The 19,755-nt window shown below is 36.7% G+C and overlaps 1 protein-coding gene across 1 annotated transcript in view; it reads left to right on the top strand.

The window, feature by feature from the left end:
- Positions 1-19,755, top strand: part of Tenm1 (teneurin transmembrane protein 1) — a 1,125,448-nt gene that overhangs the window by 945,683 nt on the left and 160,010 nt on the right. Inside the window, exon 17 of the mRNA XM_060375702.1 lies at positions 18,308-18,427. Within this exon, the coding sequence (XP_060231685.1) occupies positions 18,308-18,427 (120 nt within the window). The remainder of the gene's footprint in view (positions 1-18,307; positions 18,428-19,755) is intronic.

Genomic DNA, 19,755 nt, shown 5'->3' with positions numbered 1-19,755 from the left:
TAAACAAACAGAAGGAGAAAAACCATATGATCATCTCCTGAGATGCTGAAAAAGCCTTTGACAAAATCCAACATCCATTCATGTTTACAGTCCTGAAGAGATCAGGGATAAAAGGCACATACCTGAACATAGTAAAGGCAATATACAGCAAGCATATAGCCAATATCAAACACAATGGAGAGAAACTTAAATCAGTCCCACTGAAATAAGGGACAAGGTAAGGTTGCACACTCTCTCCATATCTCTTCAACTAGTTCTTGAAGTCCTTACTAGAGCAATAAGACAATTAAAGGAGATCAAGGGGATACAAATTGGATAGGGAGACATCAAAGCATCACTATTTGCAGAGGATATGATAGTATACCTGAGTGCCCCAAAAAACTCTACCAGGGAATTCTTATGGCTGATAACACCTTCAGCAAAGTGGCTGAATACAAAATTGGCTCAAAAAAATCAGTAGCCCTCCTGTATACAAAAGACAAAAGGGCTGAGAAAGAAATTAGGGAAACAACAACCTTCACAATAGCCACAAAGGACATAAAGCACCTTAGTGTGAACCTAACCAAGCATGTCAAAGGCTTGTGTGAAAAAAAATTTCAAGTCTCTGAAAAAAGAATTAGAAGATGGAAAGATCTCCCATGCTCATAGCTTGGTAGGATTAACATAGTAAAAATAGCCATCTTACCAAAAGCAATCTACAGATTCAATGCAGTTCCTATAAAATTACCAACACAATTCTTTACAGACCTTGAAAAAAATGCTCAACCTCATATGGAATAGCAAGAACCTCAGAATTGCTAAAAAAATGTTTCTACAATAAAAAAATCTTCTAGATGAATCTCCATCCCTGATCTCAAACTGTACTATAGAGTAACAGTAATGAAAACTGCATGGTACTGGCATAGAGACAGAATGCTTGATCAATGGAATTGATTAGAAGACCCTGAAATAAATCCACACACTTATGGACACCTGATTTTTGACAAAGATGCCAAAACCATTCATTGGAAAAAAGACAGCATCTTCAACAAATGGTGCTTGTCTAACTGGATATCTATATGTAGAAAAATGCAAATAGATCCATACTTATCACCCTGCACAAAACTAAAGTCCAAGTGGATCAAAGAGCTCAATATAAATACAGACACACTAAACCTGTTAGAAGAAAAATTGGGGAAGAACCTTGAACTCATTGGCACAGGAGACAACTTCCTGAACATAATACCATCAGCACAGGCTCTAAGAGCAACAATCAATAAAATGGAACCTCATGAAATTGAAAAGCTTCTGTAAAGCAAAGGACACTGTCATCAGAACAAAATGACTACCTACATATTGGGAAAGGATCTTCACCAACCCTGTATCTTACAGAAAGTTAATATCCAGTATATATAAAGAACTCAAGAAGTTAAACAGCAACATATCAAGTAATCCACTTAAAAATGGGGTAAGAACCTAAACAGAGAATTCTCAATAAAGAAATATTGAATGGCAGAGAAACACGTAAAGAAATGTTCAACGTCATTAGTCATCAGGGAAATGCAAATCTAAACGACCCTGAGATTTCACCTTACACCCATCAGACTGGCTAAGATCAAAACTCAAGTGACAGCACATGCTGGACAAGTTGTGGAGAAAGAGGAACCCTCCTCCACTGCTGGTGGGAATGTAAATTTGTACAACTACTTTGGAAATCAATCTGGCGCTTTCTCAGACAATTAAGAATAGAGCTTCCTCAAGATCCAGCTATGCCACTCCTAGGTATATATACCCAGAAGATGCTCAAGTACACAAAAAGGACATTTGCTCAACCATGTTTGTAGCAGCTTTATTTGTAATAGCCAGAAGCTAAAAACAACCCAGATGCCCCTCAATGGAAGAATGGATACAGAAATTGTGGTACATCTATACAATGAAATATTACTCAGCAATAAGAAAACAAGGAAATCATGAAATTTGAAGGAAAATGGTGGGAACTAGAAAAGATCATCCTGATTGAGGTATTCCAGAAGCAGAAAGACACACAGGGTATATACTCACTCATAAGTGGATATTAGACATATAGTATAGGATACACCTACTAAAATCTGTACACCCAAAGAAACTAATCAAGAGGGAGGACTCTACCTAAATACTCAAACCACATACAGAAAGGTAAAAGGGATGGACATCAGAAGAACTAGAAAACAGGGAAAAGTTCAGGAGCCTGCCACAGAGGGCCTCTGAAATATTCTATCCTGCAAAGCTATCAATGCAGATACTGAGAATTATGGCCAACCTTTGGGAAGAGTGAAGGTGTTTTCATGAAAGACGTAGGAAATAATTAGATGTGGAGAGGATAGGAACTCCACAAGGAGAGCAATAGAACCAAAAAATCTGGCCACAGGGGTCTTCTCTGAGACTGATACTCCAACCAAGAACCACTGATGGAGATAAACTAGAACCTCTACACAGATGTAGCCCATGGCAGTTCAGAGTCCAAGTGGGTTCCATTGTAATGGGAACAGGAACTGTCTCTGACATGAAATGATTCACCTGCTCTTTGGTCACTTCCCCCTGAGTGGGAGCAGCCTTACCAGGCTACAGAGGAAGACAATGCAGCCACTCCTGATGAGATCTGATAGACTAGGATCAGAAGACCTCCCATATTAGTGGACTTGGTGAGGGGCATGGGTGGAGAAGGGGGAGGGAAGGTGGGATTGGGAGGGGAGCAGGGAGGGGGGCCACGGAGGGATACACAGTGAATAAAGTATAATTAATAAAAATAAAAAACAAAATATGTTATTATTATTATCTCATGAGTCTATGGGTTATAAATTCCTATGTGATATGACCAAGATGGCTTTTCTCTGCTCCATTATGTTGGGGTCTCAGCTAGAATCCAGCAAATACCTGGAGGATGAAACAGTAAGAAAGGAGCAGGGAATCTTTCTGTCTGCCTTCAGCATCTCCATTAGCTATTTTAGTTTCCTACTAGCATGATAAGTAACCAGTTTTGACTTTGTTACTGTTCTTATGTTGTGTCTCTGCAATCCAAGAAATAGAAATGGAAGATGCCATTCTCTTACAGAATGAGCATAGAAAATTTCCAAATGTAATTTGCATTATATGCTACTGGGTAAAGACATCAACATTCACCCAGATTCAATAGAGAGGGAAAAGGCAAGGTATGGGTCCCATTTTTTGATAAGTGAAATGTTGTGTTTGTTTGTTTTTTAAACTCACTACATTTTATCTACCCTGCCACAATATTCACAGATCCTAACATCTTGCTTCACAAAAAACAAGTTCAAAATTGAATGAATGTTTCTTTGAGTGGCTTAGTTGCAGTGATTTTCCATTTTTTGAAACAGAACCTCATACAGCCAAGAATGCCTCAAACTCCTAATACTTGGCCTCTATCTCATGATTGCTTGGTTTAAATGAATGTACCACTTTGCCTGGCCTAGTTGCAGTGATCTTGAAGTACAGGTGTCCTTATATTTACCAATGAAATCAGCCAATATTGGTTGCATAGAACACAGAGATATTGTTAGTTACTTAGTAAACCAATTCTCAAATGTAACACCAGCCTAAAGGTAAGATTCCAACTCTCCAAACATCACAGAAGCAAAACTCTTAAAAGGTGAAGTGATTATGTAACAGTACCAAAGTAATCACTCATTTTTTTCTCATAATATCTTCCACCATTGTCACAGACTGCCAATAAATAATTGAGATCTTTCATAACTCCATATAGTCATCAATAATGCCTTCTATCTTCAGTAGGCTAGATAATCAAGATTTGGTACCAAGAAAAAGGCTAGAAAATAAGGAGCAACATTAACAGTAGGAATACTGTTGTTAACTGACTCAATTTAGCCTTCATCATTTTTTGACTCAGTAAAGAACAAAAGATATACCTTCAAAGAATTTAACATCTTAGAACTACCTTAAATTTGGAATTATTGTCAAACTCTTCTTACCCACGCTGACGCTCTCTTTTACTGTATCTTATCCCATGTTACATTTTGACTCTTGTTTCTTAGTTGTCATGATACCTGGTAATTGCCATAATTACTTACAATAGCTTGTTTAATAAAACATGTTTTTCTGCACTTGGCTGAGCTGAACAGGTACACCATTTGAAATTCTATTAATGGCAAAACAAGTTATTGACTGAAGATTTAGGTTAAAGGAAGGTTGCAGGAAGATGAACACTGTTAGAGTGACGACTGTGAAAGTATTTTGAAACCTAGCAGAAACTATGCTTGGCATGTACTCCTTTTTAAGTATACATTTTATGAAAACTAGTATTTTCAAAGTAACTTATGATTTCATTCATCATCAAAAGGGAATAGCAATGATATTCCATTCCTCTGACATCTTTATACAATGCAATATCATGATATTGATTCATTTTTTAAGACTGGCAAGGGTTTCTATTCACTCATTTCTTATAAAAATATTTCTTGGAAAGCTATTCAGTACCAAGAATTGTATAGGTGGACATAAACACAAAAACAGTGTCCTTTCAATCATAAAGTTAGCATCTTAGAGGCAGAAGTAATCAAATATCAATATTTAATAATCACACATTAGATAGATAGATAGATAGATAGATAGATAGATAGATAGATAGATAGATAGATAGATTATAATTGTAATCTTTATCCCATAAATAAAAATACTATGTTCCAATTAAAAATAAGAAATGGTGAGCTTGAAATATAGGTCAGTGATGGAGTACTTTAATAACATGTTACAATCTCCAGATTTGATCTTTGCCTCTGAAAGTAATAAATACATATTTACTTAAAATAATTGTATATTACAATATATTTTGTAGATCTGGAATATTTTTCAAGGAACCTGTTGTTTACCAGCTCAGTGTTCTCAAGTTGAAATTATTTGTTTGAGCAGACATGTAACCTAGCTTGAGAAATGATAAAAGTTACTTTCACAGATACAACAAAGCCATTATACCATTATAGAAATGAGATTGACTAGTAAGTTTTCAGCCATAACCCAGAGATAGGACTAATTGTTTCTGCTGACTACAAACAGCTGCTAAAATTCACACACACACACACACACACACACACACACACACACGAGGCTATTCATGATTTTCAAGAAAATGTAAAGACTGTTTGTCTAAACAGACAATAACTTGCCTATATGCAAGCAGTTTCACCCTTCACAACTTAGGGCTCTAAATTTTACTACAACTTAAAGGTTTTGTACTAAGCAAATGAATTCAAAGAAAAAAATCAATCACCAAAAAAATTCCCATCTCCCATAATAAAAAATCCCACTAACTACACCTCAGAGTCATTTTATCATGATAGATCCTACAGTTTCTTTCAAGGTAACCCGAATTTCAGAGGATTGATAACCATTTCAGTTGAGATTTATTAACATTACAACATTTACTTGGTTCATTTGTTCATTCGGTGATAGACACTCTCCTAGGCTCTAGGCTATAGGGGGCAATATCTCTTCAGCAGAGCAAGGAACACAGACTGTAATGAAAAAGAGAAATGTGAAGAAAGAAGAAGTACTGTCAAGTGGGATTTAAGAAAAAAAAATAGCCAGGAATTGAGAATGGTCATTTTTGACACAGTGGTGCCGAGAAACCTCCCTAAGGAGATAACACTAGATCAGAGCCCTCATAGTGTTCATTGCCATGCCAGATGATTTGGAGTTGAACGTTTCTTACCACCTGAAAATTTATAAGATAGATTTTCACACACTGAGCCTACTATTGACTTTTAGGTGTTGTTGAATTAAGATTCTCTGACATTGCATACAATGAGAAGATAAAACAAAACTATCTCAAAGAATTACCATCTAGCAGTTACTATAGTAGGTTTTACTGATAAATCCTTAGGGGGCCTTGCCCTCCAGAAGTACATCGAAAAAATCTGTACACCTCAGACAAACTGGATAGGCTTTACGAAAACAAAACAAACAAAACAAAACAAAAAGTGTAGCCCTAGATCATTTAGTCATGAAAGAGGGAAAACTGTAGCTAGTCTTCATCAACTACTTGAACCTAAAGGAATCCAATATGTAGAAATATTTGCTGATTTAGAATTATTTAAAAAGAAGAGTATACAAGGAAAGCCAATATTTTAGAGTTTTTAAATAAAATATAATATTATCATGGTATTCAAGCATCCATGAAATTAATATTCAGTTTTAAGATTCCATAAGTAACTCCAAGAATGTCCACAATATAATCATTCATAATTTTGTTGAACTACAAGTTTAGTTGATGTTGATTTATTAATATTTATTATTCATTTATCTTTTAATTAAACAGTGGTTATTCCTAAACCAGCCATATACCCAAATCACCACACAGAGACCAGGATTTATTTAATTAACCTAGAGCACAATGCTGGGCAATATTTAATCCATCCTAAACCTCCAAACCCTCATAGTTTCCTCCCATTCATTTTTCCCACATTATACTTGCTTTTAGTCATATCTTAGGTTCGGTTCATCTCTCCTCATGGGTCTAAGTCCTCTCCTCCTGGTCACTTCTCTCCAACTCCTCTCACTCACTTCTTTCTCCTCTCTTCTGGACGAGGATGTCCCACCCTATTCTCACCATTGCTCAACATTGTGGCTGGTCGTTTTATTGACAATACAGAGAACAAATGGTGGCATGTTTACACAAATTTGTGACGGGTGACGCTCAGAATAAACATCGCAATACAATGTACGGATTGAAGCCAGATAGTGGGTTAGAGAAATCAGCATTTGAATGAACATAGGTAAACTTTATACATTCCCCAAGAATACCAACATTTGGTTTTCATTTTCTGAGCAGCCTCATTTGTTCATCTCCTTTGCAGTTGTTGTTCTAAGTGGGAAGTCAGGTAGTTGATGGTTGCTAATAAAGCACTTTGATCTCATTTGTGTGGAAGGTGTTATGTATATAAAGGCAGAATCTCCTGGTTTTCAAAAAGGAAACAAATGTTCAAGACAGATTTTAAAACTCATCAAATGCTGAAGGTTCCCAGATTTGTAGTGCTGACTAGCTACTGAAATCAGCAGTCAAAACCTAAAAGTACAAAAAGAAAAAAAAATGTGATTTTCACTTCTTTGCAAGTTCTTTTGGACAAAACAGAATAAAAAGAAGTCAGAGCAGAAATTTTTAAAATGTTATTTGAATCATTATTATGAAATGTTAAAGTTCAAATTTTCTGAGATACTCATGTTTTTGTTTATTCTTTTTTTTTTTTTTTTTTTATTCAGGACAAGGTTTCACTGTGTAGCATTGGCTGTCCTGGAACTCACTCTGTAGACCAGGCTTGCCTCAAAGTCATAGATACACCTGTCTCTGTGGACTGCTGAGTGCTAGACTTAAAGGCCTGTGCTGCCATTGCCCAGGCTGGGATACTAAAAATTTTAATTAAGAATATCAGCAACTCCCTACAACTTATCTGAGCACACACAAAAGTTTTATTATATTGCATCTGATTGATTAAAATCTAAAAGCTCAAATCTTTATTGCTATGTCTTAGATGAACTATCTGCTTTTGATCACTCTCTAGCTAATTCAATAATGTCATTTTGTCCTTACAGAAGGTAGTCAATGAAAGAATATTCTGTAGCTGGGTAAGTAAGAATAATAATCAGTTAAAGGCACTTTCTGCCAAGCCTGGGACATAAATCTGATCCGTGGGACCCACATAATGATACCCCTAAATTCTCTCATACCTCCATATACACACTAAATATACACCTTACCCCCTCACACACATGATAAATTGTTTATTTATTTATTATTATTCTCTCATGTTAAACATCCTGACCACCTCCTTCTCCCCTATATCCACTCCTCTTCTATTTCCCTCCAGAAAAGAGCAGGTATAACAGGAATATCAACCAAACATGGCATAACAAGTTTCAATAAGACTAGGTACATATTCTCATAGCAAGACTGGGCAAGGCAACACAGTAGGAGGACAAGGGTTAAAAGAGCAGGCAAAAGAGTCAGAGACAATACCCCTGCAGAAAAAAAAAAAAAAAAAAACATAAAAAAAATATTATGTAAGAGAATTTCCACTACATGCACCACACATGGAAAGTGATCAGCAGTTGGTTTATTTACAACAGGTAATGATTTCCTAAGAGTTGTGCCACTTGTGCAGATGAGTATTTCATTTTCAAGCCCCATTATTTACACCTTTGCTCAAAAATTTGAGCCACAGCTGAGGCTCTTTTGAAATCAAGTCAAGATATTGTCATCATTTTGTCACTATTTATGCTATCTAGAACAAGGTTTTTTTTCTAGACAAGCTGGCTTCCAACTTGTGTAGAAACTCTCTCCAACTCAGAGAGATGTACCTGCCTCTGCCCCTAAAGTGCTGAGATTAAAGACCTTGGCCACCACAACCAGTGAGCTCCTTCATTTTTATAATAAAATTAAGAGCCAAAACTTCTCAAGACTATATTGATATTAAATGAAATGAGGTGAGGAAAATGTCTGATACAGTACTTACCACATAGTAAGTGCTTAGTATTTTATTTATATAAAATACATATTTAGTAACTATCAGACCATATGAGCAAATGATTTGAAAAATCCACCTCAAAGAATCATCATTTTCCTGGGTAATACTGTCATTCTAAAATCTCTATATGGTGCTAAGGAAGAAGACAGGAAAAGTGTGTGATTGCCATTTCACAAAATGACTAAATGAAGCCAAGAATAATTCTGTTTCTTAGGAAAAATTTGCAGTAGCCGTTACTAGGGAAGCATGACTAGAACAGAGTAGTGCCTATAACTAGGGCATGCTTTCCTTGCAGGAGGAAAAGAATCCGCGCCCAGGAGATGACCAACAAGAAAGGCCTGCCCTATATTTAATGACTATCCATTATGTGAAAGAAAAGTCCACAGGAGACAGGAGAGGTTAATGAGGTTAATAAAACCTCATAAGACTGATTACAAAGTAATGTTTAGAATAAGCAAAATGCAAACAAACCAAAAATATGAAATAACTACACTTCAGAATATTCGGGACTTGCTGCAAGGGCTTACAGGACAAATATTTTAGGATGCAAATTCCAGACAAAAATAATCATGTGTCTAAATGAAGCAAACTGGCACTTTACACAGTACAAAAAAAAATGTAACTGTGTCGTCAGTTTTCTTATTGCTTCAAAACACTTGATCTTTTCCCATTACTTTGGGGATCTCAGGCATCCAAAGCAAGCCTACTTTTGACAAGCAATTACCAGGGCAGATGGGAAAATAGCTACCCTACCTCTGGGTTAGTGCCCCCATTCTGTTTTACTTGAAACATCACTAGCCATGAGGAAAATAATTCTGCTTAAAAAGCTATCTGCATGTTCAATAGCAACACCTTTCCCACAGCCCTGGAATATTGATGTGTAACATTTCCAGCTGCTTTTAATATTACCCACTTGGTAAGTCTTATTTATTTGGGCTAGTGACCAATGGAGTAGGACTAAATCATCTTGCTCTAGTTAAGCAAAAACTAAGGAAATGTTATTGGGCTTTCATATGAACAGGCACTGCAGTTACATTTTTTGAACATGAACACGGATTTATGCTACAGCATTAAGTGATTTTATGATGCTATACTGACCTAGATAACATTAAAAACATCATGTATTCTGTTGAAACACTCGCCTCCACTTAAAAAATCTCTATATTAAAAGCCTCAAATGTATTTAAATTAGAAAATATCAAATACTAATTATTTAATAATGTATAAATGAATACTATGGTTAGTGTGCATAAATTAAGCATTTGAGAAGGTCTATTCATTCATTTTGCCCAGTGGCACAGACATTCTTTAATTCCCTGAAGCAGTCAGTTATCAAACAAAAGCCCTATGATGAGGATGTTAGCTTCTAACAAAGGAACTGTAAGGCATCTGTCATATAGGATCCTCAAAGTAGTCTCTGAAGCCCTTGAAGCAATGCCATGAGGATACTGTGCAAGTTCCCTACAACTTTAGATTAGAAGAAGAAGAAGAAGAAGAAGAAGAAGAAGAAGAAGAAGAAGAAGAAGAAGAAGAAGAAAGAAAGAAAGAAAGAAAGAAAGAAAGAAAGAAAGAAAGAAAGAAAGAAAGAGAAAATATTTAAGCTGAAATTCTTTTAATTGATCCCAAGTATGTTCTGTGTACTACAGGAACCAAAAACTCAAAGAAGAAAATGGCATAGTTTGTGGCCCTGGTGTGGTTCTCTAATAGGAAATAACAAGCAATCTATAACTGTCATTCCAGGCAGGTTCTGACAAGTGCAGTAACATGAGTATGAGAACTGTATAATGAGAACAATAGGACAGCACACATTGGCACTTATCTGGAACATATAAATTAGGTTAAAATATATTTCTCTCTTACAGTCTTTGGTTTAGAAGGGACCCACAGTTCAGCCATCATTTGGTCATGACAATTTCAACATGACTTGCCAAATGCTAATTGTTGCAAATCTTCTTTCAGAGATTTTTATGGAAGAATTAAAACTCAAGGATGTTATAGTAGTAAGATTGTGAATTGTTTGTTTATTTTCCTGCCTTTTTATGATTTATGCTTCCTGTCTCCTTTCCCAGGAGAACATACATCTTAACTGGCTGATTCGATGATAGTCTTGCTTTCACTAAAGTTTGGTTTTTACACAGGAAGTATCAGCAGCACTAGGGAACTATAAACTCTCACTAGAGATCTATAAACTCTCAGCTCCACATCAGATCTACCAAATGAGAAAGTCAGTGGACATGCCCACTGAAGTCCAATCATTCCTTCAACAAACCCTCCAGGGGACTGAGGTATACATGCCATCAAGTTTGAAAATCACTGGCCTATAGGAGAGAAAGTTTACCACAGAGGTATTAGGACTGACATCCCAGCTCAAAATTGTGCCCTGAAGACCTTCCTATTTATTATGGGATGGCAATGAATAATGGAAACATCATGAAGTCTTTGTTACAACCACTCAGAAGTATTTATAGGCCAGTTAGTCACAGAAGCAGTGTTTTATCCTGAATGACACAGTTTCCAAATGCAGGATTTATTCTATAATTAACCCCGGTACAAGATGCAGTAAGAATGCTCAAAGTATACCTCATTATATAGTCTATCTTTGCCCCTTGAAGACTTGAGCAAACAGACATCAATTCAAGAATTCACAGGGCAAAATTCAAACAGTAGTGAGCAAAGGAGTCATGTGGCATCTCCCAGTCCAGGCCCCTAAATGCTATTTCTTGTGCGGAGTGATCAACCTCTGGAAAAGGCTGTTCATCTGTTCCTATGAAGAAAGTTTCCTCACCAATTCACCTGCTGCTTCATGCACAGCTGGAGAGGTCCTTGATTTTGAATGTTACCCTTCAAGAATTGCTTATGTTCATGTTAATCACAAAAGCAAATAGCTGTAACTTCTCTGGCCCTAAGCCTCGCTTCCCTTTCAAAAGATTTTAATCAGCAATACAATGCAGTAAATTACGTCTTCTTTCAGCAATTGAGTTTTCATCCTTGTTTTTCAAATCAACTTCTGTACTTGAGGTTAATGTTATTGCCAGAGGTGTTGCATGAATATTGGAAATTTGACAGAGAAGACAAAAGACAACAAATAAGGACAAAGGAGAATGGAAAGGGTTGATTGAAGGCTAAAGATAATTTGACTGTGCCATGAAAATAGCAAATACAAAATGAATTAGACCTCTGCATCAGAGCTGTCTAACAAGCACCTTGTTAGTTAAATAAAGCTTTCAGTAAAGTATATTCTGCCCTGTTCTTCAAATATATAACTCCAAACACTTACAAGATTCAACATTTAGTTAAAGTGAGGATGCAGTCCCCTTGCGGTTGCTGCTTTAGCATACTGACAGCAGGTAGACAGTTTGGCAGCAAGCTGTATACTCCAGAGATAGGAAAAGAGACATTGTGAGGGATGATCTTCCCCATACGTGTTTTTAAAGTCACATTGGACATGCCATCTAAGTTTAACTTACCTTGTTCTGAGAAAGCAAGGCAGTAAAAGGTTCTTATTATTAAAGATGTAAGGAAGCAAGGCATCCCGTCCATGTCCCCAAATCAAAGGAAAGTCCCCAGTAAAGACGGAAATCATGCAGTTCCTGTCATTGAGAGTACACAAGCACAAAGCATATGCACACACACACACACACACACACACACGATTACATCAGGTAGATACTTGTAGGTACAGGTCCAGTATAGGTACAGTCCAAACAGCATTTTCTATTCATATGGCTTAAAGACTCTGAAATTTTCTCCATGGTATTGAATAGATAAGTTTTCAGAAATAAAGATGGGTCCTTATGGGACCAGGACTTGGTGTTAAGGTAGTTTGGTTTTCTCTTTTGTTCCATTTTGCTTTCTTCTGGTATTGGGTAATAAGCCCAGAGCCTTGAACATGCAACTTAAAGTGGTCTGCCACTGATGTATAACTCCATCTCGTCCATCTCACTTACTGTGTTTAATTTTGAGACAAAACCTCACTGTATTCACTGTATTGCCCAGGCTGGCCTTAAACTCAATGTGTAGCCCAAACAGGTCTTGTGTTTTTTTGATCTTCCTGTCTCAGCCTTCTGAGTAGCTGAACCTGTGTCACCAGAAAAAACTTGAAGGGAATTTTGACATAACAAGTTCAACATGCCAAGGGTAGGTCAAGTGGTTCTGGCTATATATTACATGAAATTGGAGAAATCTTGGTACTCTCTGGGATACAAAATGGGGTGATACCACAAAGCAAATAAAGAAAGGTACATAATATAACATTAAGTTTATCAAAGATCTAGCATGTTGGGATACAAAATGAATAAATTGTAATTCATTCATTCATTCATTCATTAAAAAGATCTACAATGAATGTGTGCACTTCACTACTTGTCTGGAGTCTGGAAAATAACATGGGTTAACACAGGTTACTTTGGGCCTAAAACCAATACACAAAACAAGTTACATAAATAGGACAGAAATTAACTGTACTGAGTGGATCAGTAAAAGGGGGATAGACATTAGGATAATTTAATCTAGACATAATTCTAATCTAGAATTAGAAAAAAAATTGAATTTAGAAATTGAAGTTCACAAAATGGCAGCTGAAGAGCATAATACTGGCCATTGAAGCTGGGTTACCAGAATAGAAAGACTGGGCTCAACATCTTTTGTTTTGAAACTCAGAGTGCCTGAGAAGAATTTTTTTCCAGTTTTGTATATGCAATATCAGTCAAAGTTGCTGCAACTGGAAAAGCATACTTTAATATTGTCCCAAAATTTAGATAATTTACACTGACACTGAAAGACTGATATTGGACAGTCAGTGATTCAAGTAAGTGCTAACAACGCAGGGCTAAAAAGAGCTAAGAATTATTCTTGTAAAATAATGGATGACATGGAGTATGTAAATAATGAAAACAAATGCAGTAATATACAGGAGATCTTAGAACATTTAAAGTATAATACATTACAAAAGAGCTCAATACTGATAAATGAAGAATAATAAGTTTTGTGGAGCTTTATCATATCTTGTAAGTTGGTGTGGATCATAAAATATGAAGAATAAAAAGGAGGGGAGTTGTGAGTATATGCACTTTAATTTTGAAGGATGGAGATTGAAATGAATGAGAAGAACAGGTAGACAATGTCTTAAATAATGATGACTTTGATCTTTTTGCTTCATGAAATATGAGGAATATTAAGGAGCAGAAGACTCAAAAGACAAGTCTCCTCAGAATGAGATACAGGATGACTGAAGGGAGGAATCCAGGAAAATGCACAGGATAATGATGACTTTTAGGAGTTTTTCACTTACTGCCATGGATTCTTCATAAATATAAGCCATACAGAAAATAAAAGGGCAACAAAAAGAAGAGACAGATCTGTGTCTGTCATAAAATATGAGACAATAATGCCAACCACTCTTGACAAAATAAAAACAAAAACAATTGAGTCTAGTACAATGGTGGAAAAACACAATATCTAGATTAATGTGGACAAATAAAATGAGTGAGTGTGAAATTGTTTTACCTAAGGGGAGTCAGCAAGCATTAGGTAGGCATTATTGTGGCAAAGCCATCAACAAAGTTAACTAATGAAAGATTGGAAAGTTAGCAAGTAACCTATGTATTTCCCCAAAATGACAAACAATATTTGAGGCACAGAAAGGAATATACAACCAATTTCTTATCTTTATTTTTATTTTTAATAATTTATTTATTCACTTTGCATCCTTTTTGCAGCCTGCCTCCTCTCCTCCAAGTCACACACACACACACACACACACACACACACACACACACACACAAACTTCTCTCCCATTCACTTCTCCCCTTCTCTGCTCTGGCATATTAATTCACTACAGGTCTGGGTGCATCCTCTCTCACTGAGGCTAAACAAGGCAGCCCATTAGGGAAATGGAATCCAAAGGGAGGCATCAGAGTCAGAGAGGACCCTGCTCTAGTTGTTGGGGGATCCACATGAAGACCAAGCTGCACATCTGCAACATATGTGCAGGGGGGTCTATGACCAGTCCATGTATGCTCTTCGGGCTGATGGTTCACTCACTATGAGCTCCATGGTCACAGGTCAGTTTACACTGTAGGTCTTCCTGTGGAGTCCTTGAATCCCACAGCTTCCCTACTCATTCTCCTCAACACTTCCATAAGACATCCCAAGCTCTGTCTAATGTTTGACAACCAATTTCTAAATGATTTGTCTCTACACAGTCTCTCTTCAGGCCCCTGACTCAATTTTTTTAAGTATTTTATGGGAGAGTTTTTACAACTATCTTCAAATTAAATTTTATTTATCTTATTGAATATTTTGTGTAGATTTCTCAACTGTTATTACAGGGGCTAGGAAAATGGCTCAGCAGTTAAGATCACTCACTGCTAAACATACTAAAACCTATAGTCCTAAAGAAGCTGAACAACAAGGAGTACTCCAGGGAAGAGGCAGAAACCTCATTCAGAAGGGCATACATGACAAACATCAGAAGTAGAAGACAGGGACAGGACAGAAGCCTTCTACAGAGGACCTCTGAAAGATTCTACCCATCGGGGTATGGAAGGAGATACTGAGACTCACAGCCAAACTTTGGGCAGAGTGCAGGAAACCTTATTGGAAGAAGGGGGAGATAGAAAGACCTGGAAGGGAAAGGAACCCCACAAGGAGACCAACAGAGCCAAAAATCCTGGGCCCAGGGGTCCTGCTGAGACCAATACTCCAATCAAGGACCATGTATGAACAGAACTTAGAACCCCTGTTCAGAGGAAGCCCATGGGCTGCTCAGTTTCCAAGTGAGTTTCCTAGTAAGGGGAGCAGAGGCTATCTCTGACATGAACTCAATGGTCTGCTCTTTGATCCCCTTCCCCTGGGGGGTACAATCTTGCCAGGCCACAGAGGAAGATGATGCAGCCAGCCCTGATGACACCTGATAGGCTAGAATCAGATAGAAGGGGAGGAGGACCTCCACTATCAGGGAACTAGGGAAAAGGCATATGGGGAAAAGAGGGAGGGAGGGTGGGACTGGAGAGAGAAAAGGGAGGGGGCTGCAGTGGGGATACAAAGTGAATAAATTGTAATAAATAAGTAAAAAATCACTCACTGATTTCATGGAGCACAAAGGTCCTGTTTCCAACACTTACATGGGAGCTTACAACTGTCTGTAACCCCAAGAACATGGTACCCATAGTCCTCTTCTGGCTTCCATGAGGACTGTGCTCATGTGTTACATTTACATACATATAAAATAAAAATTAATACATAATAAAATATATTAGAATAAGCTATTACTAAAGAAATGGGGAGGTTTTATTTTCCTCCTTTTTACATTGAGCTTAGAACAGGAAATCTGAATTGTCAACAATAGTTCAAACTCTAGAACTCAAAGACTGTAGGTATCTTTTACATTAAAACACATAGAGATGAGAGTGATTGAGAAGATTAGACATGTGTTTCCAAGACAGTGATCTGGATCACAGAACTAGGAGTACTGGTCAGAGAGATCAGAATACATAAATGTTGATAGTAATAATTATACTATTTCCTTTTGTGTAATATTTAATGTCTTATTCTTATTAAGGAATGTCCTTAGGACATTCTATCCACTTCGCTTAAAACCAGTTTTTTTTTTTTTTTTTTCAATGCAGTTTATTCAGGAACCTTGAACAATCATCTGACCCTGGGGAAAGCCAGGCCACTTTAAATAGCCTCTGGGTAGCCAACCTCAGCATGCCACGTGGGCAATGCAGATAGGTCCACATACATGGAAGCAAGCCAGATCCTCTACATTAGCCAAATGTGGAGTTGTTCATGACAGAGAGCACTCACCATCGGGAAGGTGGAAGGCAGAAACCAGCTCCATCTTTCAGGCACAGCATTCCGCAGCTCTCTACAGTTCCCCCTTTTTGTTTTAGACGCATCAGGCAAGAGTAGAGGTCTGATCTCTGATATTAGAAATAAATTGGGACTTTGTACTGATGTTCATTTAGGTGTCATCCACCCAAAGAGCATCAGACCCGTCCGATACCTTTTTCTCAGAGGCGGGACCTGGGGCATCAACCCGCATGCAATCAGACATGCTCTTCTCTGGGTCCAAAGCGGCTGACCCTGAGTGCAGTGCTTAGCCTCGCATACTGAGCATAACATTTTGGATTTAATAACAATTGTATTGTCTAAAACAAACTTAGGTTGCTACCTGTCTTCTGTTTATATGGAGATGCTTTGATTGTACAGTTTTGTTCTCAAATAATGTTCTGTTACTATTAGCTTTCAGATACATGCCTTGAAGGTCGACTCTATTGAAAGAATATAAAGTCCCAAGGTGAAATTACTAGGGTTAATCAAGAAATCTATGTTGGTCCAAAAAAAAAAAAAAGGAAAAAACAAAAACATGGCCCCTCTGAATTGAAGATTTATTTTTCCAACATACTCTGAACTCTATGTAGTTTTTAAAGAAAGATAATTTTCAAAATTTTAGCCCATTTTTCTTTAGCCTTGCCTGTTTGAGCAACAAAATTCATAAACAAGAGCTCAGAACTGCCAAAGCTAGTACTGGAGTAAAATGAAAGCTTTTCCCTTCCTACACACAAGTTCCAGTCAAGGATAGGCCAGTGGAAAATCTTTGCTTTGAATTTATTCCATGGTGCTCTTTTTAAGTTAAATACTCCTAAAATCTATTACAATTTGTCTGACAATTTAGAGCTGAAAGCAATGGGCACTTTCATGGACTGTGTCTTTTAGTGACATTTCTGTTTAGGAACTAGAATGAAATAACGTTTTGGCAAAGATGAAATTTATTTGTTTAAAAGGGAAATGTCCATAAATGTTTTACTTAAGTTACAAGAGAAAAACATCGTTATGGAATACTATACCTATTTTGTATACTTCAACTTCAGGTTCATCCAACTAAAGATGTCTGTAGAACTTAGCATGAGAGCTAAGTTCAGGTCCATGGAATCCATGTAAAGCCAGACATGATAGCACATATTTATAATCCCCAGTGCTCCTATAACAAGAGGGCAGATGGAGATAGGAGGATCTACAGAAGCTAGTAGGCCAGCTAGTCTGATGTGTGCATTATTCACCAACTATAGGCCTCTCTCAAACAAAGTCGAAAGCAAGGACCAATTCACAAAATTATCCTCGGATTTCTATATGCAAGCACAACACATGGCATCTACAAATGCGTAATGAGGTGTTCTTTCTCACTTGGTTCTGTTTTCTAGACAAAGTAGTTTGGCAGAATATATCAAGATCTCTAGTATACTCATTTGAGTATATGAATAGAAAATATACACAAGAAATAATACTTCTCATTACCTGAGAGAGCAGAAAGAAGAGGGATATAGGTGGACCTCAATAAGGACTCCAGTCATATTAACTAATGTAATTTGTTTTTGTTTTTGTTTTTTTGACAAACAACTGTATAATTGTAGAAATAGAACATTCTCTCAAGGAAATAAGTTCAGTGAAGAAAAAAAATGAAGAAACAGTATGTCTTCAAATAAAAGGTGGATTAAAAATCATAGAATATTGCTTTAAGGATAAATTATGTAATAACCAAAGTACTCAATGCATCAGATAATATTGATAAAAAAATATTAATTTTAAAAGTGTCAGAATTGTGAATGATACCTAATATAACCCAATGTTGCTGCATAAAAAAACCTACTATCCCCCAAATATTATCAGTACTTATTTCCAGTTGGTGAAATTATTTCTTCATTAGGCTTGAGTGCTTTCCAAAGTTTCTACCACTTGACACAAGATCTTAAATTTAGCATGCTTTCCCAATTGTCTTTGATCTTTTGTTGCAGGCGTGCCTGTGTGATTCGAGGCCAAGTGGTGGCTGTAGATGGAACCCCTCTTGTGGGAGTGAATGTCAGTTTCTTACATCACAGTGATTATGGCTTTACCATCAGTCGGCAAGATGGAAGGTATGCTTATTACTTCTGATCTTTGTGGGAGAAAAGTACTGACATTTAGCCATAGGTAAAGCAAAGAGTCACACAATATGACAATGAGTAGTAAGTCCATCTTCCTTTTATCTAGAAAAGTAAACTGTAACACTGTAACATTCATTTCCTCTCTTTCCAATTTAAGTCAAACCAAATTTATACCATTACACTGTTATTCTCAAGCCCTCTTGAAACACTGAGAATGTGGTCATATAATTCTATTCATAAACCTACCCTTGAAGTTCCAAAGATGATGATAATAATAAATGATAAAATATGGAATATATAAGATGTTCTTCCCCAATAGGCATAAAAATATTTCAGATATTTAAGAAATGTTATCTATAAATGTCTCCTGTCAAACTTCAACATTCATTCATATTAACTAAAAGCATTTTAAACGTGTTTTCCCTGCTATTTGAAGTAGAGCTCAGGGACAGAACGGTGAACTGATATGTACAGGGACTGAGTTTGATCCCTAGCATCTCAAAAACAAAGTAATTTCCTGGGTTACCTACTTCTTTAGTGATTACAATTGATTGGCAAGCATGGTCAGTTTGTGTGACTATACTAAGTTAATATCAAGCATCAACCACCAGGCATATAATGCTTTTTCTGAGACTTGGGAAGAATGATCTCAAAGCCTTTTCACTCTAGAAAATGATTTGCTTCCAAAAATTTTTGTTTCTGTCGCTTAGTTAGACACTTGTACAGAATCATTGAGTCAATAGACCCATGTGTCCATTTTGAAGGTAGCTATTTATGACACTCAGGAACCCTATAATAATGGCCATGGGGTTCCCTAGTCTCCAGGTAGCTCCCCTAAAGTGTCCTGCTCATAAAAAACTGTTTCAGTACTCACAAAAGACCTGTTGGCTCAGAGCTTTATCACAGTGTGAGAGACTATCTTATTTCAAGAACCTACAATCAAACCTTATTAGTCCTACCCACTTCAGAAATGCTAATTGTTCAACTTGAGCTGTGCTGAATTTATTTTTTCAACTGCCTGTCAAGAAAATGAGTGTAAAAAATTAAAGACCATAAAGAGAAGATTTTTAACATACTTAAGACAGGAAACTGGTTTTAGAGAGTTCAGAAAATTATTTGTATGCATATTATGTTACTAACCAGCCATCTAGTTATTATAATAATCTTTACAAAGTTATTAGGGAAAAATATTTACTGCCAAATATTCCACAATTAGAACTCTGTTAATTAAAATGGATTTTTCTCTTAGTTGAACTGGATTAAAGCATTTTGGATGTTCATTCACCAATAACTGATACACAAACTACCTCCTGCCATGC

Source organism: Meriones unguiculatus, chromosome X (assembly GCF_030254825.1).
Source record: "Meriones unguiculatus strain TT.TT164.6M chromosome X, Bangor_MerUng_6.1, whole genome shotgun sequence".
Classification (NCBI taxonomy): Eukaryota; Metazoa; Chordata; class Mammalia; order Rodentia; family Muridae; genus Meriones; species Meriones unguiculatus.
The sequence above is the reverse complement of the archived record's forward strand: the minus strand, read 5'-3'. Positions and strand labels throughout refer to the sequence as shown.